The 22,912-nt window shown below is 50.4% G+C and overlaps 1 protein-coding gene and 1 long non-coding RNA gene across 3 annotated transcripts in view; both read left to right on the forward strand.

Moving 5' to 3' along the window:
- Positions 1–21,079, forward strand: part of MAP1A (microtubule associated protein 1A) — a 36,320-nt gene extending 15,241 nt beyond the window's left edge. For both annotated transcript variants that reach the window (XM_080980145.1, XM_080980146.1), the window contains 5 exons: positions 5,400–5,482; positions 6,064–6,204; positions 6,781–15,109; positions 17,654–17,886; positions 18,406–21,079. In XM_080980145.1, the coding sequence (XP_080836271.1) occupies positions 5,400–5,482; positions 6,064–6,204; positions 6,781–15,109; positions 17,654–17,886; positions 18,406–18,561 (8,942 nt within the window). In that variant the 3' untranslated portion in view covers positions 18,562–21,079. The remainder of the gene's footprint in view (positions 1–5,399; positions 5,483–6,063; positions 6,205–6,780; positions 15,110–17,653; positions 17,887–18,405) is intronic.
- LOC308462508 lies at positions 15,121–17,519 on the forward strand. The gene is made up of 2 exons (XR_013979188.1): positions 15,121–15,474; positions 17,296–17,519. It is a non-coding gene; the product is annotated as an uncharacterized lncRNA (long non-coding RNA).
- Positions 21,080–22,912: the final 1,833 nt, after the last annotated feature.

Here is a 22,912-nt window from a genome sequence, read left to right on the forward strand (position 1 = left end):
AAAACAAGTAAATAAGAATCCATAAAAAACACAGTCCATTAAAAGAACAACAAATCACTAAGCAACATTTAATAGCAGCAATCGGACCTCTCCTCCAAATGCCCTCCAAGAAGATGTACCCTCTTAAAATGCTCTTAGCTACCTTGAAAGACTGCGCGGAAAGGAAAGAAAGGGAGACTTTCCCTAAGTATATGATAAAGTACTAGAACTGGGTTTTGTTCCTAAAGCCCCAAAATAGTTTTGTATTTTGCAGCCAACTGAGGAGAATTTAAATTTAAAACTTTAAATGGAGTTACAAGTACATAAGACGTCTAGGCCAGCATCTTGTTTCTCAGAGGTCCAGCCCCAGGTATTCAGAATCATTTGATCATGGAGGTTTGTGTACAGCTAGCCTGACTGGTAGCCATAAAGAGCGTTCATGGGTTTGTTTAATAATTCTCATTCAGAGCATTGGTGAACATCTTGGGACATCAAATTCCATGGTTCCACTATATATTTTGGGAAGAAGGCCTTCCTTTTGTCTGTCCTGAATCATCCAACATTCAGCCTTATTGAATGACCCCGCTGGTTTCATGAGAAAGGAAGAAATCTTCTCTGTATCTAATTTTGCCATACCATGCTGAATTTTATATCTCTTTAGCACATATCTCTCTCTCTCTCTCTCTCCCTCTCTCTCCCTCCCTCCCTCCCTCCCTCCCAACACACACACTGCTTACCCTTTTCTTAAACTAAAAAGATTTAGAGGGCTGACATTATTAAACCTGACTACCTAGTTTATTCATTTCAATGGATCACTTTGGCAGAACACCCCCTAAACTATGTCACCTTTCTGTATAGGAGAGTTGTGCCAACCCCTTCTCTCCTTCGTTCGGGTTGCCCATTTCTGCACCTTTTCCAGCTCTCCAACGGCCTTTTTGAGGCACAGAAACCAGAACGGTACACAATATTCCAAGTCATTACAATATAGGGCGATTCCCCCTCCCCCCACTTTCCTAAAGATCCCTCAAAAGGAATTCACCATATGCAATTGGCCCACTGATCTCACCTGAGCAAAGCTGCTCCTGGACATCGCCAGGACCTGGACATCTGTGTCCAAGGCTGGATCCAGAAGCATTCCAAGCTGCAAACCTGAGCTTTCAAGGGGGATGCAGCTTCAGCCAAGGCAGACTGAATCCCCATTCCCTGAGCTGCCATTCTGTGACTAGGAAAACATCTGTCTTGTTGGGATTAAGCATCATTTTGTTAGCCCTTTTCTGATCCAATGCTAACTGCAAATGCTAATGTAGGAGTTGGGGGGGGGGAGAATGGATTTAGATGGGAAGGAAATATAGAGTTGGGGGTCACCCACATCTCAGTAGCATCAAATCCCCAAAGCTTGCATGACTTCTCTGAGCAGTTTATTAATGAACAAGTTAAAAAAATCTAGTCCATGTGCAGCCCCTCCTTTAGGATGAGAATTGTTCAAATGCAAGGAGATGAGTCAGATGAGGACTGCAGGAGTTGAGTGGCTCCATCTACAAAAACATTACCTGAAGGCTCACTAGGTCACCCACCTTGCGTCTGCGCTCCCTCCTCTGTGTGGGTGCCACCCACCTGCCTTGCAAAGCTGACATCACTGCTCCTACCACAGTCAGAGATTCCTAGGCATTTGGGGGTGGGTGACTCTTGTTTTTCTAGTTCTCTTTGACCCATCAGCTACTGACAGGTCACCCTACAGGTAGGTCTAGTTGCTGCGAAGTGCTGCAAAGGCAGGCCACCACCAGCAGATTCAGAAAGGGAGTGGACATCTTCCTGGAAAAAGAGTGGGGGCTCATCAGTTGAGCCCCACAGGTTTCTGGGCAGTGCCAAGAAGCGAATGGACAGTGGCAAAACTGCCCCCCTCCAGGGCCAAACTCTCTTTTTTTTCACGTGGTCGGCCACAGAGCCAAATCCCAGCAGCCATCAGAATGGTATGCAGGAATCCAGAACAGATGATGGCTTTGTGCTTTGTCTGGCCCTGCTGGAGCCATTGGCCTGGCACACATTGTCAGCCACAAGGAGAGGAGTTCCTGCCCACTCGCAGGGCCAAGGGTTCTCTCGTTGCCCAGCTTCTAGTCTGCCCCCTCTCCAAAGGGCAAGAGTGGAACCCTAACCCATTTGCATGGGTGTTTGAAGGCAGAAGTAGAGGTGGGGCTGCGGTTTTCTTGCAATAAATTTAACTATGGGCAGGGAGGATGCAAAGAACTCCCAGCCACAGTATGCATGGCTTAGTCCAGAGCTCTAGCGCCATCTAACGTCTTGATCTGGTGCACCATGTCTCAAGGGCCAGGCAGGGTATTGAGGAGATGTCAGATTTCCAGTTCCCTTAGATTTCTTTAGATCAGTTGATCAAACTCTTCCAAGGGACCCCTGTGTAGAGCATGTTATAGTAGATGAATAGACTGCTGTAATGCACTCCATGTGGGGCTGCCTATGGAGACTTCACATGAAACAGAATGCATGTGGAGGAGAGCATAAAAAAGCATAGAACAAGCCTGGGCTTTCCCTGACCCATAGGTTTGGACCCTGTTTTATGGGTATGAACCCCTTAAATTTCTGCTTGATTTAGGTGTTTAGTCTGTCTTATTGGCTGTATTTTAGATTTTATATTGTATATAACATACACTATTTAGAGATTTTTGAAATATTAAGTAGTTTAGAATTACTTTTTTAAAAGTATAAGTAAATAAGTCATCACTACTACATACCAAATGCCTTTAGCTCTGATTTGCTTCTGGGCTCAATTTAAAATGCTAATCTGGACCTTTCCATCCATAAATGGTTTGAATGTTGGTTTTATTTGATGGACCACCTGCATATGAAGCTGCCTGGGCCCCAGAAGCCTTCCTTGCAGGCTCGTGGCCAGATACAACAGGCTAACAGGCATTAGAGATGAGGCCTTTTTAGGAGTGGCTCCGGATCTTTGGAATTCTTGCTCAAAAGAGGTCTGCATGGCCACATCTTTGTTCATTTTAAAATGAGACTTTAAAACTTACTTGTTTCAGATTGCATTCTGTTAGAAGTGTGGTGAGGTGGGTTTTACCCTGCTGCTGTTTTTAGTTTTTGTAACTGGATTCTTTCATTTATACTTTAAAAACTGTTTTATGGTTTAAAGATCTTTTGCAAGCTGCCTGGAAGAGCTTTGGCCTGAAAGGTGTTGCAGGGGAGCTTTACATAGACAGCCTTGAAACCAGGTTGTGAGGCCTTTACAGCTTCTTCCCACTGGGGCATTGGAGAACCTAGTTTGGTCCACATTTGTAAGCAGGCCAACTCATTTGCATTTGTCAGATGGGATGCTTGGCCTGCAAGAGGAGAGTACAAGAGGAAAGGAGAGATGGGCTGCAAGCTGCAGGTACCAGGAGATGGTGGAAGCAGCCAGGAGTTCTGCAAAGGCCTCTGGAATCTGCTGGGGAGGGGAGATGGGGTGGGGGGTGGGTGGGAAGGCCAGCAAACAAGAGGCTGCCATCTCCTGGACACCTGTCCTTGACCCAGTGGCTTCTCCACGCCCCTGCCTGGCCTGCCTCCTTCCCCTGCCCACTTCTTGCAATATCAACTGCGAGCAGAGGAAATCCTCTGATGCAAGCAGAATACTAAGCAGCCAAGCTTTGTTTTCCTGGGAGAGATTACTGACATGAATTGCTGCAGCAGCAGCCAGCAGCTGGGCAGGCCCACAGAGGGTTGGAGGCAGGCAGGGTGCTCTCTGGTGGCCAGCTTTGTCCTTTAAGGCTTAGTCTGAAGCTGGTGCAGGTGACCAGGCACAGAGGCCAAGGCCAACCAGAAACGCTCCCTGCTGGGCTTCAGTGGGAGAGGACCAGTGGCAGTGTGGTGAGCATCCTCCTCTGCGATACCTGCAATCCATGAAATGCTGCAGGTTCAGTGGCAAGACACCCACACCCCTCCCACCACTTTCTGGGTGCCTTGGGATTGGGAACAGAAGAAAATTAAGTGGGGGTGGGGGGAACCGTTGCTCAGCAAATGTATATTGACAAGAGGTTTTGCATCCTCTTTGCAAGGCAAGTGAGGGGGCATTCCCAAGAGACTCTGGAAGGAAGGAGGAAGGGGATGCAGCAGAGGGAGAGAGGGAGATGGTTTCCTAAACAGAGGCCTTTGGGGAGAAGTGGTCCTCAGCTTTGGCCTGGCTCAACCTCCTTGTTTAGTGGCTCGGAGGAACATTTGTTTGTATATCCATTCACTTCTTAAGGAGTTCCTGGGTTGCTAGTCACACAGTGCTGGGCAAAGCAGCCTCATGCTTCCAATGAGCATGACTCATTTTTTCCAGAGCTTGACCCTAGAGAATGAAAGGTGTGCTTGATTTTTGTCATAAAATCATTTTATGAACACCCTCCCTCCTTTAAAGCATTTCCCGAACACCCTCCCTCCTTTCAGAATCCTCTGTCCATCTTCATCTATAGAGAAATACAGAGAGCTGGAAGGGCCAGGGAGGGGAGGGGAGTTGAGCAGCTCATGGCTTCAGCTCAGTCCTTGGAGCCCAGAGCAGCTGCTGTACGATGGATGCCAAGCAGGAACAGCTGCTGTAGTGCAAAATCCTGGGTGCGCGCGCGCACACACACACACACACGCACGCACGCACACACACACACTGTGTGTCTGTCTTTTTTTTTTTTTAATGGATGCATTTTAAATTGGCCACAGAGCTCAACCCATGGAGTGTTTTACAACTCAGCAGCAGGAGCCCAGGCTCCCAGGGAAAGTACCGGGTTGGGCAGCTCATCTCTTTTGCAAGGATTACTGCAGGCTCATGAGGAACCCTCACCACACACACACTGCTCATTTCCCAAACTCACAACTGCCTGCACAATTCTGAGGAGTGGGGAGGGGCTGCCCGAAGCTAGAGCATTTGCAAGATCCATGCTATGGGCATGCTTATGTCTTGCTCATTGAACATCCAAACACATCTGCACATCCAGCAGTGCTGGAAGAAGCTTCCTCATCAGCACCCATCTCAAATTTGCAGGACTCCAGAGCAGCCTTTTAGCCCTAAAGCAAATCACTTTCCGTCCCAATGAAAGCTGAAGTCAGCCCCCCAAATGGCTAGCATAAACTGTGCAGAGCAATACTGCCTGTGCCAAAATGTATTGGTCTAGTTTGGTTTTCATTTGTTGTTTGAAGCCACTCACCAAGGAATCTTCCTGCAGCTTCCCTGGGGTGGGAGTTCAAAAGTAGCTGGTCTGGGCTACTGTACTGGAGGTCACTTCCCCCAGGAAGAGGGCAGGGAAAGCTGAAGCCAGCTTGGAAACTGCCAGCCCTTCCAGCTTCTCCTGGATAGCCACAATGGCCTGGTTCTGAAGGCAGTTGTTTTGCCCTTGGGCTCTGACTATGAGCACGTGTTTTGAACATAGCCTTTTCTACTGTCTCCCTAGGTCAGAGGACCCTCCACCACCAGAGCGAGGACCTGGACACAGTCATCCTAGTAAACCCTGATGAACAGAGCACTGTGTCAGAGGTAAAGCTCTGGGGTTCCTGTCTACCTGGGGTCAATGTAACCAATGGGATTACACCTCTAAGAGTTGCTACAGTGGCATGGTGCAAAAGTTGCCCGCTTCTTGACTTTGGGGGCAAACCAGCTGCAAATCCCTTGTGAAACCATCCTCCTGCCCCGTCAGGATAAATATTTATGCAGGGGAGTAGATAAAGGCCTTAAAACAAAGACCCTCCTGCAAAGCCCTGTGCTCAGGACTGCACCAAGTTTCCTCCCCCACTTCTAGGGACCTGGCTGCCTTCCTGCTTTTCCTCTCTGCCTGCAGCTAAATTTGACTGCACAGATTATCCTGACCAGGTGTGGGAGGTATTTGGGTTCCCTGCCACCCCTCCTGTGACCTTGCCTGGGGCAGGGCTGGGATATTATGGGGCTGTGTCTAGAGCCCAGACTCAAGCATGTTTAGGCAAGATGCAAAGCTGCCTTTCAATGGGGCTGCCTTTCCAAGCTCATTCATCAGACATGGCTGTTTGCATTATCCGAGTGAGGGCAGCATTTCTGCAAGTCCAAAACTCAGGAGCTGAAACTGTCTCTCCTGCTGCAAACAGGTTCGTTCCTTGATATGTGACCCTTCTGCCTACAAGCTGCTAGTGCTCTGTGGACAGAGCACAGACCAAGAAGGAGATTTGATCCTGCAGGCTGGGACCTTCACCTACCAGAAATTTGCTGAGATCCTTGCAGATCCAGAGGTAAATTGGGTGGGTAGAGAATCTGGGATTTGTATGTGTAGGAATCTGGCTGACATAGGTGGCTTTGGAGGCCATCCTCAGGCTGTTGTCTTCTTTTTAGTCCTAGCTTAAGTCTTTTTTCACAGCTTGTCTTGGAAAATCCTTTGCCTAAGATTAACACCCCGCGGTGTCATGGGGACTGAGTTTGGGACCACCTTAAATGAGGATTGCTGCTACTACTGTTGTACACGTTACAAATCTTCCCAGGCATTCAGGATGTATTACCAGAACTTTATTCACCATGCATTCCAACTCCTGTCTTATTGTAGGCTTGGGAAACACTCGATTTCCTGCAGAGGCCCCTTTCAGATTATTAGTCTCCAGAGTAACATATTTCCAGGATGCTATTATTTATACATCTGGTGGACACCTCTGGCCACCCAAGAACAATAGTTAGTTACATAGGTTGACTGGTAGGTTTGCAGTTCTAGTTAAAGGTTGAGCTTGCATGGATTTGACTAAAGAAGACATTTTGGGGTTTTTTGTCAAGGACCTTTTGTGGTGCTTCTGACTATTGCCTGCTTCTGACTCTTGTAGGTTGCCCAGCTTCTCAGCAACACAGATCCAGCTTCCAAGGCCTCCCTGACTGTGTCGTGCTTGGGAGAGGGAGATTGGAGCAACCTAGGACACCCCCGATTCCAGGACCTTCTCAGTCTGAGACTGAACCCTGACCCAACTCTGCCAGAGATGGATGGGATCTCTGAGTTTGCCGAGTATGTCTCTGAGACAGTGGATGTCCCATCTCCCTTTGACCTCTTGGAACCCCCAACCTCAGGGGGCTTCCTCAAGCTGTCCAAGCCCTGCTGCTACATCTTCCCTGGAGGGAGGGGGGATTCAGCGCTCTTTGCCGTCAATGGGTTCAACATCCTGGTGGATGGTGGTTCAGAGAGGAAGTCCTGTTTCTGGAAGCTGGTGCGGCACCTGGACAGAATTGACTCTGTTCTCCTGACCCACATTGGGGCCGATAACCTCCCTGGCATCAATGGTCTCTTGCAGAGGAAGATCGCTGAGCAGGACGAGGAGCAGTCTCAGGGCTCCACCAACTACAGTGACTGGATGAAGAATCTCATCTCCCCTGAGCTTGGGGTGGTTTTCTTCAATGTCCCTGAGAAGCTCAAAATGCCCGAGTCTTCCATGAAGGTCAAGAGAAGCATTGAGGAGGCTAGCCTGACCCTGCAGTACCTCAACAGGCTGGGCGTGAAGCCAGAGCCCCTTTACAGGGTAGTCAGCAACACAATTGAGCCCATCACCTTGTTCCACAAAATGGGTGTTGGGAAACTGGACATGTATGTCTTGAACCCAGTCAAGGAGAGCAAGGAAATGCAGTTCCTCATGCAGAAGTGGGCTGGGAACAGCAAGGCCAAGACGGGCATCATTCTGGCCAATGGGAAGGAAGGGGAGATCTCTGTACCCTACCTGACCTCCATCACCGCCTTGGTTGTGTGGCTCCCAGCAAGTCCAACGGAAAAAATAGTGCGAGTTTTGTTCCCTGGGAATGCACCACAAAACAAGATTTTGGAAGGGCTTGAGAAACTCAGGCACTTGGATTTCCTGAAGTATCCTGTTGCTACGCAGAAGGAAATTGCCTCTGGCCTTCCCACCCTGGCACTCAAGCAGACCAAGATCAAGCAGAGGACAGACAGCAAGGAGAGCCTCAAGTCTTCTAAGCCGGCAGCTGCCAAGGCAGGTGGTGAGGAGGGAGCAAAGGAGGTGAAGTCCGAGGTCCTCAAAGAGGCCAAGACAGAGAAGAAGGCCAAGGAGCCCCTGGAAAAGCCCCCCAAGGCAGAGAAAGTAAGAATGGACTCCAGTGATGCCCTCAAAGCAGAGAAAAGGAAACACAGCAAGGACAAAATGGGCAAGAAGCACCTCAAGGAGAAAGTGTCTAAGCTGGAGGAGAAAAGGGACAAGGAGAAGAAAGAGATCAAGAAAGAGAGGAAGGAGATTAAGAAAGACGATGGGAAGAAAGAGGAAAGGAAGGAGTCAAAGAAAGAAGAGAAAAAGAAGGAAGCCAAGCCGGAGCTGAAAAAGATTTCAAAGCCAGACTTGAAGTCATTCACCCCTGAAGTGAGGAAGACTTTGTACAAGGCAAAAGCTCCTGGTCGGATCAAAGCGGAGAAAGCTCGCAGCAAAGCTGAGAAGGACGCTGCCCATGGAGAGCCAAAGAAGGCCTTGCCTGTGCCCAGGAAGCCACCAAGCCAGCCCCCAGAACCAGCAGGCGTGGCTGAGCACAGGCTGGTCTTGTCTTCCCCAGAAGACCTCACCAAGGACTTTGAGGAGCTGAAGGCTGAAAAGCAGGCCAGGCTTCCAGAGGCACCTGGTCCTGCAGAAGGAGAGGCAGGAAAGCAGGGTCTTAGTGATGTGGCTGCTCAGGAGACAGACCTGATCCCAGAAGGAGTCAGTGGCCCAGACTCCTGGTCCCAAGGTGCAACAGAGGAGGAAACGGGCAAGGAGGGAGGAGGGGAAATGCCCAAAAGACCTGATGAGAGAGCAGCAGCCTTGGGGGAGCCCCTTGAGAGAACAGCAGAAGTCTCCGGAAAAGAAGCAGGAGAGAGATATATAATGCGGGCTTCCGGTGACTGCTCGGAAGACAAATATTCTGCTTTGGAAATGAAGTGGATGGAGACACAGGCAGAGAGGCAAATGGACAGGAGAGACAAGGGATTGGAACAGGCAGAGCTGGAAGGAACTGAACAGCCCCTTGCAGAGGCCAAAAGGGAAGAGGCAGAGAAGAGTGAGCTTTCTCTCTTCCAGCAGCCAGAAAGTCCCCTCTTTCCCTCCAGAGGGAAAGAAAAAGAGGCCAAGGAGGAAAGCAAACTGCCTGGGAAGCAAAGAATGGGCAAGGGGGAGGAAGAGGAATCCTGCCTGGGCAGCGCTCCAGCCCCACTTGGAGAACACATCTCCTACATCCAGGATGAGACCATCCCTGGCTACTCAGAGACAGAGCAGACCATCTCCGATGAAGAGATCCACGATGAGCAGGAGGAGAGGCTGCCCCAGCTCAAGACAGATATTAGCTCCTCTGACATTGCGGTGCCAGACCAGACCGGCTCCTTTGAAGCTATCCACGGGATCCAGGCCATGGCAGCTGCTGGCCAAGACCCTGCAGTCCTTGCCTACCCCACCAACATTGTGGCTGCCCCCTTGGCAGAAGAGGAGCATGTTTCTTCAGCAACATCCATCACAGAGTGTGACAAGCTCTCCTCTTTCGCCACCTCTGTTGCAGAGGACCAGTCTGTTGCCTCGATAACAGCACCGCAGACAGAGGATACTGGCAAAAGCTCCTTGCTGCTGGATACAGTGAACAGCATCCCTTCCTCTAGAACAGAGGCTACCCAAGGTCTGGACTATGTTCCCTCTGCTGGCACCATTTCTCCCACATCTTCACTAGAGGAGGACAAAGGCTTCAAGTCTCCACCTCCAGAAGACTTCCGTATACAAGCAGAAGGTGAAAGAAGGCTTGAGGCCTGCAAAAAGGGCCTGCAGCAGCAACAGGAACCAGAACAGGAGGAGGAGGAAGAGGAGGAGGAGGAAGAAGATGAGACACCAAATATTGAGAAGCCTTGGAGAGCGCAGGGTCATTATGATGCACCTTTGTTTTCTCAGCAAGGGCCCCTGGGAGATGGTTTAACAGGAGGGCCAGTGGAAGGATCCCAAGAGGCCGTGCTGATACTTGACGGAGAAGCCCAGTTGCTGCAGGTAGTTGCAGGCTCTGGTGAGGCTGAAGAGCGGTGCATGAGCCCTGATGACAGCACAGTCAAGATGGCATCTCCCACCCAGTCGGGCCCCACCAGCGCTGGGCACACACCTTTCCACCAGTCCCCTGTAGAGGAGAAATCGGACACTGTGGAGGCTGAGCTGTTTGACAAGTCTTCTGAGGCCCCTGTGAAATGGGATGAAGAAGGAAGTCCCAGCAAAGCCACTGAGATCTCCAGGGCTTTTGAAGGAGAGGTTGCTGCTACTGAGGGGATCTTTTCTGGAGAGAAAGAGGCATCAGCTGTCCTTCAGGACAAGCCTGTCCCAGAAAGTGTGGCTGCATCAGAATCTGCACCTGTCCAGAGTGAGGATCGGAGACTGCTTCTTGAGAAAGAGGAGCTGGCCATCAGCTTCTACCACAAGCAAGAGACCCTGGACATTTCTGACCTTTATCCTCTCACCAAAGACACACTTCTAGAGCCCAAAGAGGGCTCTCCACTGAAGGGAGCAGACACTACCGAGGAAGCCTCCCAGGAAAGCATGAAGTGCCCTGCCCATGAGGTGCTCTTCTCTGCGGCTGAAATTCCTCCTCCAGAAGGGTGGGAGGAACTTTCCGATAGAGCTTTTGGTGAGAGTTCTTCGCAAGTGCCCACAAAACCGCTTTCACCAGAGGAAGCAAAGGTGTTCCCATTTATTGAAGACACTCCTGGGAAAGCAAAATATTCAGATGATTTTGCCATGGAAAAAATGCCAGAAGATGGGAATGCCCTACATTTCACAGAGCGCAGCTTAGGCCAAGAGGGACCCCCCGCAGTTGCTATCAAATACACTTCCCCAGAAGGTAGCGACATTTCTGTGAGCCTTAGTGAAGAAACCTCTTTGCACTTGTTCACAGGAGAGAGTTCTCAACCTGATGCTCAGTCTCTGTCTACAAAAGAGGTCCCTGCTCAGAAGTCCTCATCAGACGTGTTCACAGAACAATTCTCTCCTGAAATGAGCTACCAGGCTTACACAGAGCAGAGCCCTTTTGGAAGCAAAACATCTGAAGCTTTGGCCAAAGACAATTCATTTAGTTCCCTTTCATTCCATGGGAAGGATCCATTCCAAGACAGTCATGCCACCCTCACGATGTCTTCTGCAGACACTATTATGGAAGATGCCAGAGCCGTATCCTTAGCTGAAAAAGAGCCCATCAAAGAACCATCTCCAAGACCTTCCCCCAAAGAAAGTCCAGGTTCAAAGTCTTCAAGCTTCACAGAACCAAGCCCAGTTCTAGAGAAGGAGCCCTCGCAAGTCTCCTCTGAGGAGATGGGGCCTTGTCGGTTGCTGGAAGAGGAGCAGGATACTGAAGAGGAGGAGGAGGAGGAAGAAGAGGAATCTCCAGAAATGGAAGATATTTATCTGAAAGACACAAACTCTGAGAAGAAAGTGTGGTTTCCAGAGGAGATGAAGGAAGTGCCATGCAAAGAGCAAAAGCCAAAGTATGGGAAAGAAAGAGGGGAATGTACCTTCTTGGATGAGGAAGTAGAAAAACATGAAACAAAGGCTCCTCCCATGACTGAAGAGGGAGTGATTTCTCACTCTGTGGCCGAGTCTGAAGATGACATTTCTGGACTGGCCACGAAAGACATTTGGGACTCAGGATACAGGCACTTCCATGAAAACGTTGCCACTTTGAAGCAAGAGACACCTCCTGAGAATCGCTTTCCCCATGTGAGTGACAAGGTTGTGGCCCAGCAGATGCCAGAAACAACATCTGACCAAACACAGGCATTTCCACAAGCAGCTGCTGAACACAGTGCCATGGACACAAAGGAATCCAAGATGCCTGGCTCCAAAAGCCCCCCATCTTCTGGGCTAGAAAGTGTGTCAACATCCGGCCTGGAATGGGCCATACTGTCCCCTCCACACCAGGTCAAGATTCCACCTACAACAGGGTGGAGGGAGGAGTCCCCGCTTGGGCAAGCTGAGGAGGAAGTGGCCACAGAGCCATGGCCCAGCTCTGTGGTGGAGCCTCCTGCTTTGGAAGAGAGAGAAGCATCTGCACCAGAGCAGCGAAAGTCCCCTGCAGTAGACCAAAGTGTGCCCACACTCCAATCAGGAACCACAGAGAGGAGATCAGAGAGTGATGATGTCTACAAAAGCAAGTGGGATCCCAAAGAGATGCAGGACAGAGAGCAGGAGGCTGAGGTGGAATCTCACACTTGCTCAGAGGAAAGCCAAAAGGAGCAGGTTGTGAGGGCAGCTCTGCTGAGTCCAGTAGGATCCCAGGAAGACAGGGCCCCTGCAGTTGTGGAGCCAGGGAAGAGTGAGTCCACCCACCTTGGAGGAAGTGGAGACCTCACAACCCCTTTGCAGGACACAATCTCCATTGACCAAGCAGAGCATCACTCCTGGTTCAGCACCACAGACTCTCCCAGTCCGTCTGGGCTCTGTGAACCCAAAGTTGACACTCTTGGGAAAGGGGAAGAGAGAGAAGCAACTCCTTACCCTCATGAGAAGACTTTCCATTATGCAGATATCTATGAGAATGTTGTCATGTCTAGCATTGGCCACTTTGGAAAAGATGTGGGTCTCAAGATAGGGACAACCCTTTACCCCATCTCCTCCAAGGAAGAAGAGTCTTGCCTCTACACTCCTACTGAGAAAGAGCTCTCGTCTCCAGTTTCCCCAAAGGACAAAGCAGAGCCCTCCTTTGAGTATGCAGAGGTCCATGCCCAGGGCCATCCTCTTCAGATAGCAGAGAAGCCCAGTGTACCACAGAGCTTGGCAGTCCAGGACAACCCACAGCCTGATGAGAGCCTTGCAGACTCTTCACCTCTTCTGCCAGGAAGTCTGGTGAGCTCCCTGCCTGCAGCCTCTCTGGGGGACAAGGGCTTTACCTCCCACACTGATGTGGCAGGCGTGCTGAAGCAGGAGGAGACAGCTCTTTACATTGAAGGTGCCCACCCTCCAGATGCAAACATCAGCCAGGAACAAAGGTCTCCTTCTCCTAAGCACTCCCTGCCCAAGGATATGTACTATGAGCAAGCCAGAAGGGGAGAAGAGAGCACCAGCGACTCAGAGCTGGAGAAGGGGGCCAAGGAGAAGTCTGAAAAGGAATCCAAGCACCCAGGGGAGCCCCCTTCAGCTCTGAAGCCAGCCAGCGAGAGGGAAGAGGAACCCTATGCAGACATTTCAGGATTGGAGAAGGAGAACTGTTTGTCAGTGACATGGCAAGGAGCATCCTATGGTGCATTGTTGGGAGAGGAGAGTCAGACAGAGAGAAGAGCCTTGAAGGCTGAGGATGTTGCTGCCTATGGCAGCCTTGCAGGTCCAGAAAGGGAGGAGTGGGCCTCAAGCAAGCCATTCTCCAAAAAGGAGGAGGAGGAAGAAGAAGAGGAGGAGGAGGAGGAGGAAGAAGAAGAAGAGGAAGAGGCCTCCATAGGGAAAGGCTTTGCTGATATTGACTCCAAAGGCTTCTGCTTTGGTTCTGCTGCTAAAGAGAAGGACCCTCCAAAGGGCCCAGCGCTGCTGACGAAAGGACTGGATTGCTCTTCCTCGGGCTTTGAACTCTCTTCCCTGGGCATGCACCAGCCATCCATCCTGTTCCGGCACGAAGCACATTTCTCGTCCCACTTAAGGGACAAATCCCTCGCTTTTGGCATCCCTGATTCTGACCCCTTTGAAAAGGGCAAGAGAGATGAATACTTGGAGGTATCCAAAAAGGTTTCTAGTGAGGATTCATCGTTCCCAGTAGGAGGAGGGAAGCTTCTCTCTGGGGCACCCCAAGAGCAGCAGCTGCACAGGGAGTCATCTAGCTCTCCTGAGGAAACCTTCTTGAGGGGCTCCATCTCAACACATCCAGCAGTCAGTGAGAGCCCCTTGTTCCCCCCCTATCGAGGAACAGCTGCTGGGCCAGATGCCCAGGGAGCACAGCAACCCACGTCCCCACAGCTTCCAGCAGGTTCTGCAAAGATGTTTTCAGGTGAAATGGGAGGAGATGCCTCTGCCAGCTTGGGCCTGCCCTCTCTGCCCACTCAGCAGTCTAGGACCAGCTGCACAGTTAGCTGCACACAGCAGCCCCCAAGCCCTGGAGAGTGGCCAGCAGCCACTCCCCTCCCTGACATCCTGGCTGTTTCCCCCCATTGCCAGCAGGAGGCAGCTGCCACTGCCAACGGGCCCACAGAGGTGAGCCTCAGCCCCCTTGCTTTCCATGGTGGGCCACATCTCACAGGGGCAACAAGGAGTGAGGAGGACGACGAGGAGGAAGACGAGGAGGAGAAGGAGGATGACGAGAAGGAGGACTGTGAGAGACAAAGCCGTCCCTCTTCCTTGTTGAGCTGTGAGCCAGCTTTCCCGCCCTTCTTTCCAGATGCCCAGCATGGCAGCCAAGCAGAGGATCATGGTGACGCCTCCCATGAGTTGGAGCCATCTCTGGGAGCTACCTCAGAGTACGGGCAGAGGTTCTCGTGTGAGTATAAGCAAAGGAAGGGAGAGCTGTCCCCATCGTTCATCAATCCCAGTCCTCAAGATTCATCAGAGGAGAGTGAATGTTCCCAGGCTGAAGGTCACCCTTCTGTGAAAGGAAGGCCACACTCCATCCCTGGTGGCCATAGGCAACCCCCTGCCACAACAGAAGAAACTCCTCCCACCTCCGCAAGTGACTCTGGCACCTCCCAGTCTGACTCGGATGTCCCTCCAGAAACAGAGGAGTGCCCCTCCATCACAGCTGACGCGGCCATGGACTCTGACGAAGACGCCGATTTCCTCCCAGTCGACAAAGCTGTGGGCAGCTCCCATCACAGCAGCAGCAGCAGCACAAGAGCTGGTCATGATCCCCCACCCATCACCCTGGTGGACCCCCATCCTCACCCTCCACACCCAGATGTCTGCATGATGGACCCTGAGGTGCTGCTCAATGATCAGAACATGAGCAGGCCTGACAAAATATCCAAGAAGGATCTGAAGGAGAAAAACAAAGGGGTGAGGAAGCCACTGGGCAAGCCCAAGTCCTCTTCCCCTGCCCGGAAGCCTGAGAAATGGTCCCCGACCCCCTTGAAGCAACAGCCACCAGACCGGCCTCCAAAGCCAGCACTGGCCAAGAGAGAGAAGCCCCTGAAGGCCCATGGAGAAGAGACAGGTCCCCCCAACCCTGGCAAGAACCTTGTCAACGGCATCAAAACCAGCCCAGGTAAGACTGAGCAGAGGCCTGGCCCTCTTGGTGGGAATTGTGGGGGCGTCTGTGCTGTCAGCTCTGGTTGCCAAGCCATTTGTCTTCTGCCCAAAGTCGGGGAGACTTTCCCAGAACCAGGATGTGCTACTTCTGCTCCCTGGTTTAGGGTCAAAGATTGCCAGAAGCACTTCCTGTGGATTTAATCTTGGGCATGAATGACAAATCAGGCCTACCTTTTCCTGATGGAAAATACACTGTCTCCAGTTCTGAAACGCTGCACTCTGGTGTGGCTATTACCAAATACATTATTATGAGGGGGAATCTCTCTGGAGGGATCTCAGGCAGAGATGCAAAGGGATCACCAGCCAGGTGAGCCCTCCACTGTCAGAGGTGATAGGTTCTTGAGACCCAGTTGCTGCAGACTGCAAGCAGGGAGAGTCCTGCTGTTGTGCTCACGTTCTGCTTGGAGGCTTCTTCCCTTTGGGGCTTTTGGTTGGCCAAGGGGAGAGCAGAGTGCTGGACTGTGATGAACTTCCTCTGGCCTGACCCTACTGCAGCTACAGGATTCTTCTTAGGCAGTAATTCAGACTGTGGAGCTCTGTCTTGGGCCCTATAATAGTCTGCCTTTCTATAAACGCATTGGACGAAGGATGGAATCTCAGAGAACCCTAGAAGGCAGGGCCAGGCTTGTTTGTGTGGAGGGGGGAGGGAGGCCCCTTCACTTGCTCCAAAGAGTCAGAAGCTGATCCTTTCCTCCACCAGCAGGAGGTGCTATGCTGGAAGTGGAAGGTGGTCCTTGGGCTCCCAGTAGAACACCTCTTTGCAGAACTGGGCAAAGTGGGCTGTGATTGCATAGGGAGGACCGAAGTCATGCCCTCAGGCTGTTGTTGGGCCCCAGTCACACTGGCAAAGGTAAATGGCAGTGAGAGCTGTCCAGTGGCATCTGGGGGGGCAACAATTTGGCCACTATTGCGTGATCAGCTTCTCCCAGTGTATTCCAGTTTGCTTTTCTCTTAGCTTCTCCTGGCTCCTTGACTTTTCCATTCTAAAGAGAGGAGCTGAAGTGGGCCAGTTGTGGGATGTGAAGAAATGTTAAGAATGATGTTATGTGAGAGATCCCTAGTTGGCGCATTTTCATCAGGAGAAATACAAATAAATCAAGAAAAGATAATTGTGGTAGGAGTGTATGCCCCAAATAATAATAAATCTGAATTTTAGAGGAAATTGGAAGAAAAGCTTTGGGAACTTGAGAATGGAAAGATAATTTTGAGATTTTAATGGAGTTATATCTATCAAAATGGATAGAACCCGGGGGGGGGGGGAATCAAACTCAGGCAGACTACCATTATCGTTTTTTCAGCTGACAGATAATCTTAATTTATTTGATACTTGGAGACTGAAGCATCCCACTGAAAAGGATATTACCTATTTTTCCAAAGATAAAAAATTGGGAGGGAGAATAGATGCAATTTGGGCCTCAAAAAAAATTGACCTTGAGTCTGGTAAAAGCAGAGATTTTGAACAAATCTCTCACAGATCATAATCCAGTTACTATACACATAAAAAACATATGAGGGAGGTAGAGGATGAATGATGAGATATGGAGAGATGAGCAAAAGGTGAATAAAATGAGGGAATTGTTGAAGGAATTTTTCGCAATTAGCAAGAGACAAGGGACAGATAGGAAAATCATTTGGGATACCAGTAAAGCCTATATGAGAGGAATTGGAATACAACAAATGGCGAGAATAAGGAAGGGTAAAGGAAATGATATTGTGGAAATAAATAAACAGATAAGGGAGAACGAAAAAGAATTGTTGAAAAATCCAAAACAAGAGAGTATAATCCAAAATATAAAAATTCTACAATCCCAATTAACTAATTTAATAAAGAGGTGGAAAATAAGATTAAATGGGCAAAACAAAGGTACCGCATTTTTCGCTCTATAAGATGCACCTAGTTTTTGGAGGTTGAAAATAAGGAAAAAAATATTCTGAATCCCGGAAGCCAGAACAGCAAGAGGGATCACTGACAGATAAGTGACAGTGACAGATATAATAAGACAAAAACTAAAAAGTGTTGTGAAAAAGGAATGGGAGTACCTAAACAAATACCTTAAAAGACAAGGTTCGAGGACAGAAACCTGGCTGAGTCTGGAATAACCTTGTGAAGTGAAAGGATAAGAAAGAGGGATATATATTTAGATGCTGGGATAGAGATGATAAGGAAAACAGGAAGATACAATGAGAGGTAAAGGAGGTGCTGTGGGATTGGTGGAAGTCAACGTTTGTTTTCCTTTTTAGTGTTTATACTATTAATTTGTAAGTTTTGGATTTGTTTTTCATATGTTTGTTTTTGTGTTTTGTGTATTGCTATTTTTCGTTTTCTGTTTCTTGTTGTGTGGAAAATATTAATAAAATTTACTATTTTTTAAAAAAAGAACGATGTTATGTGAGAGATCCCTAGTTGGGGCATTTTCACCAGGAGCTGATGGGATGGCAACTACCCTGCTCAGTTGCCACCAGCTGGTTTAATGTCCCCTCCCTCTTCTCTCTCCCTAAGTCTCCAGCAACCCCAAAAGCAGCTCCTCTGTGCCCCCTGGGCCCCCCATCTATGTGGACCTGGCTTACATCCCCAATCACTGCAGTGGGAAGAACACGGACCAGGAATTCTTCAAGAGGGTCCGGGCCTCCTACTACGTCATGAGCGGCAACGACCCAGGCAGCGGGGAGCCCAGTCGCGCAGTGTTGGACGCCCTCCTGGAAGGGAAGGCCCAGTGGGGGGAGAACCTGCAGGTATGGGCTGGGCTGGCTTCTCTGTGGAGCCAGTGGGGGGAGGAGAGGGCGAGAGTTTGCAAGCATGCCTAAGGGCTACAGCAGAGCATGGCTCATGGAGAGCTTACTTTCTCTGCAAAGTATGACTTCTCAGTGCAACAAGAACTGTTCACTTGAAGGGAAACTGCCTAAGTCAGTCCTGGCAAGCCACCAGGCAAGCCAGTGCTCAGCTACTGCTTGGTCTCATCTGGCCAGGAAGGCATTGTCTCCATTGGCCCACCCAGCCACCTCTCCTTGGCCTAGAATAATTCTGAGCCAAGTCCAAAGAGGGAGGCCCACTCACCTCCACCAGATCTGCTCCAGCTGCTGGAAAAATTAGCTCCAGCCTGCTCCTTTGACCCAACCCTGCAGCAAACCTCCTTCTGCCTCTGCAAGGGATGCTCTATTAGCCAGATGTAGCTGCCTTGTTTCCTGGCCCTGCTGTGATTGGCCAGAGCACCAGGGAAACCCCTTCCCAGCCTGTCTCTTGTGCTTCCTCAGGTGACTCTCATCCCAACACACGACACGGAAGTGACCCGGGAATGGTACCAACAGACCCACGAGAAGCAGCAGGAGCTAAGCATCATGGTCCTGGCCAGCAGCAGCACAGTGGTGATGCAGGATGAGTCCTTTCCTGCATGCAAGATCGAGTTCTGAGGCCCCCCTGGCTGCAGCAGCGCGTCTCATCCGTCCATCCGCCTTCCCCACCCCCCCTCCATGCAGCACTGGGAGATCCATCTACTCACAGCGCAAGTCTCCTTCCTGTCCCAAATGTGGTCTGGATTTGCTGAGCACATGCTGCCTGCACATGGCTCTTGTTTGCCACCATGCCCAGGACGTGTCCATCATGCCTGGATGTGTGTGGAGTGGAGGGACCCTCTTGGGAGCTGCTTCACTTTTCCAGATTTATTTTGCTGCCTCCGTCATTGCTGTAGAATAATTCAGCTGCTTTGATGCTGCTTGCGAAAGCGCTGCCCCCCCCCTCCCCGCTTCCTTGCCTGAGGGCTCTTCTGCAGGGTCAGACCTCCAGAACTTTGTCCGACTTAGCCCACGGGGTAGCTTCAGATGGAAGCAGCACAAGAGACCAGTAAAAAGGAGGACGAGAGCAGGAAGAGAAAGAGAGACACCATTCCTCAGCCTCTCAGGTGTGAAGTGAGAACTGAGCTGGGAGGAGGAGGAGGAAGAGGAGATGATGACACAGAAAAGTGGAAACCGGCTTGCTTGCCCCCCAACACTCTGCCAAAGCTGTGCTGGAAAAAGACTCCAGCCTGGCGCACCAAGGAGTACATTGCAGAGAAGCCCTTCAGCTCTGCAGTCAGAATATGCCAAATACTGCATCTTCAGCAGTGCCAGAGGTGAAGCTGGCCCCTGCCAAGTGACTCTGCCCCTTGGAGGAGGATCATGTTTATAAAGTCCCAGTATTTCCCTGTGAGCAAAACAGTGGCTAGAAGGGGGGGAAATTGGGGTAGGTGGGTGGGGACTGGATCCCTCTGGGGATGGAGCTGGCACTGCTACACATACAAGGACATCCTTTCCTCCCGTTTGCTAGAACTGAGGGCCAAGCCAAGTGAAGGGGGTGTTTGCAGGCTCTTCCTCCAGCTCCCCGCATGCACTGCCATTCTCCTTGCAGCTATTGCACATAGCATTAGAGGCCCTTCAAGCTGTCAGCAGCCAGTGAGGGCCCCCGTTTTCGTCCTCTGTGCTGCTGGCAAAGCCAGGGCTGATGTCCCAGCACATTGTAGCCACAGGGAGGGAGGGGGCAGAGCACACTTGGGAAGTCACAAATCATGGGTGTGAAGCTTTGGGCAAGCTCTGAAAAAGGCTTACAGAGTCTTTGGGTGTGGCTCTTGGTCTAGGAAAGAATGTGCTCAGCCCTCTTAGCTGGTCTAAATTGTTCCTGCCATCAGACTGGCAAAAAAGGAAAAAAGAAAAGAAAAAGTGGAGCTGGGGAGAATCCCATAGGAACTATTTTTCTGGTCACTTGTCTATATATTTATTTTGGGTTTCTTTGGGTTGTAATTGGAACTGACCTTTTATTGGAACTGTGTATGTTACTTTGTGTGAGTGTGTGTGTGTGTGTGTGTGTGTGTGTGTGTGTGTTTAAAATATTTTTACTGTGAGCTGCCATCACCACACTGAAGGCTTCTGGGTTTCAGGGCACAGGGTAAACATCACATTTCTAAATGCAGTAAGCTTGACAGATGATAGACAAGCCCCTGCCCTCCTGCCTTCCCCCTGGCATTTGGTTCTGCAGCCTCCAGGGGCTCAGTTCCATGCTCCAGCTCCCTGCCCGGCAGGAAGGGGCCCAGCAAGCCCAATTGTTGCTTTCCTGTTGAGCTTATCCATTGTGGTTTGCGTCTTGGACTTGCCCTCATGGCTTGTGATGAGGCAGCAGCCAGAGACCAGTGCCTACAAGCCATGTACGCTCAGGCCCAGCAGCAGAGGTGGTGGGTCCCTGGGCCTGGACAGACAAGCTGCTGCGCTAACCCACCTATGAATGTGTCTATCTTAAAACTTGAAGCAGGGGCCAGTGGGATTTAGACCCACTGCTCCATCAGAGGAGAAAGTACTTCAGGGGAATATCTTCCCCCACATCCCTCCCCACCCCATGGTTACTCAATGATCTGCTCTCCACAACCCCAATTTCCCCACCCAACCAGCTTGAGTCCTTCCCCAAAATTTGTAGTTTTGAAGCTGGCTTCAGCATCTCCCTTCTTCACGTTCTACGGCAAACCTTGTAAAAACTGCTGTTTATAATGCACCCAGACTGAGCTCCATTAGCAATCCCACCACCACCCACCCAGAGGGACCGGTGGGGAGCCCAGGAAAGAAATGACGAGAAAGACATTGAGCTCCTGCTTCTGCTTGTTCCTGCATGGGGGCCCCAGCACGCAATTCCTCCTCTGCTGCGTCATGCTCATGGGGACCTTTCTCAAAGGCAGCAGCGGCGAGAAGGACTTTAAGGCCAGCTCCCGTTGCTACTGAATGTTGTATAAATAGAGCCCAGTGCTCCCCCCGCCATCCTCCTCTCCTCCATGTTATGTACAATCCAAGGTCCTGAGTTTCCTCTTCCCCCCTCCCCTCGCATTTCTGTGTGCAACTCTCTGTAATTCTAATGATTGTAAATGGAGGGGCCTGCACTAACCAATAAAGCCACATTAACTGCGACTCAGAAGGGGCTCCTGTCCTGCTTCCACTGACTGATGCACTGGCAAAGTGCCCAGCCCTGGTCCTCCATCCACCGCCGAGTCTCTTCCAGCCTTTTGGAGCTGGGCTTCTGCTCCTCCGCCAGCATCCATGAGCCAGTGTCTCCCCGGCCCAATGGCATTGAGCTCCATAGGTCAAGGGAAGGAGAAGGGCTGCTCTGTTCCCTCAAAGCCCCTCTGGGGGCATTCCAGAGCAGCTGCCTGCTGCCTGGGCCTTGCTCCTGCTGCTTCCCTCGCCCCACACAGCAGAGGCCTAAAGGGGGCAGGGGAGGGCAGGCCAAAAAGTTTATCTCCTTTTTGCTTGGTGGGGAATAAACAGAACAACCTGCTTTATTGTCCACATACCTTTTGTTCAAAACGACATTTCCAGAAAACTGCTTAGGTTTGATGTTTGCAGCACAGGAACAAGGATTTGGCCTCTGTCTGTGTAACATTCCTCATGAGCCATAGAATCATAGAATCTTAAGAGTCGGAAGGTACCCAAGGGTCACCTAGTCCAGAGCAAAAGAATCCAGAACAGAATGGCACCCTAGAAAACAACTGGTTTCCCTTGTAGGTATGGAACACCAACAAAGAGTGCAAGAGCAGAGCAACCTTCTAGCTGGGCCACGAACACAGGCCAGACAGTTAGGAGACCCTCAAGGTGAGGGAAAGAGCTGCCTCCTGCAACTGTGGTTGTTGAATCCCACCTCTGAACCTGTGAAATTCTGCATCCCCATCACAACCGATTATGTGCAGTTTCTTCCTCTCACCTATCCCAAATCTAGTCCAGTCCATTTCATTAATTGCCTTTCCCCTCCAAACTAAAGAGTCACCAATATTTGTCTTTCCTTGCATGAAGGTGTTTCAACTCGGTGGGGTAGATCAGAACTGCACACAGTATTCCATATGTATTTCCTTGATAACCATGGCAGCATGCATAGTTTTGTTCTGTTCTTTGCATATCAATTTACATTTACATTGGGCAGCATTTGCCATTTTCTTGCCCATTCACCAAACCTGGAGAGAACCATTTAGGGTGCTGCACATTATAGTTTGGTTTTTATATACCCACACACACACACACAAAAAAAAACCCCCACACCAAAACGGCATCTAAGGTGGCTGCTCCTTCCAACCTCCAGAGGGAGAAGTTAAAAAGCACCAGCACCAATGCAGGCCCTTGCCTTGTAGGAGTTGGGGGAGGAGAGAATCCCTCCCCTCTGAGAATTGCAGGTTTATTCCTACTCTCCGCTTTGTGTTGTTTAACCAGTTCCTGACCTATAAAGAAGAGCTGTCCTCTCACCCCAAGGCTGCTAAATTTGCTCAGGAGCCTTTGGCAAGCGTCTGTTAAAGTCTTACTGAAAATACAAGTATGCAGGATCCATGTGTTTGTTGACACACTCAAAAGAACTCCAAAAGTCTAGCAAGGCCAGATTTGTTCGTCCATATTGGGGTAGTCAATTTAGTGCCCCCCATGTTGTTCAACTGGAAGAACTCCCAACATCCCAGATGGGTCAGGCAGGCTACATGGAGCCAAAAGGAATTGGCGTCCACAAACATCTGTAAGGGAGCGCGTTGGCTCCCCTTGTTCTATATGCTTTGTAATTTTCACTTCAAAAACATGTTCCACTAACCACTATACTGTGCAGCAAGAAGGCCTCTCAATGTGCAGGACAGCTGTGCTTCAGGAATTCTTGCCAGTTTAGCCCTGTTCTGTGCAGCCTCCTCCTCCTCCTCCTCCCGGACCCCCAAGCTGCCCCCGCACAAAGGCACACCAAGAGACCCCCAAGCGGCTCCCTCCAAAGAGACACACACAAGCC

This window comes from Podarcis pityusensis (assembly GCF_964106645.2).
Source record: "Podarcis pityusensis genome assembly, chromosome: 14".
Classification (NCBI taxonomy): Eukaryota; Metazoa; Chordata; class Lepidosauria; order Squamata; family Lacertidae; genus Podarcis; species Podarcis pityusensis.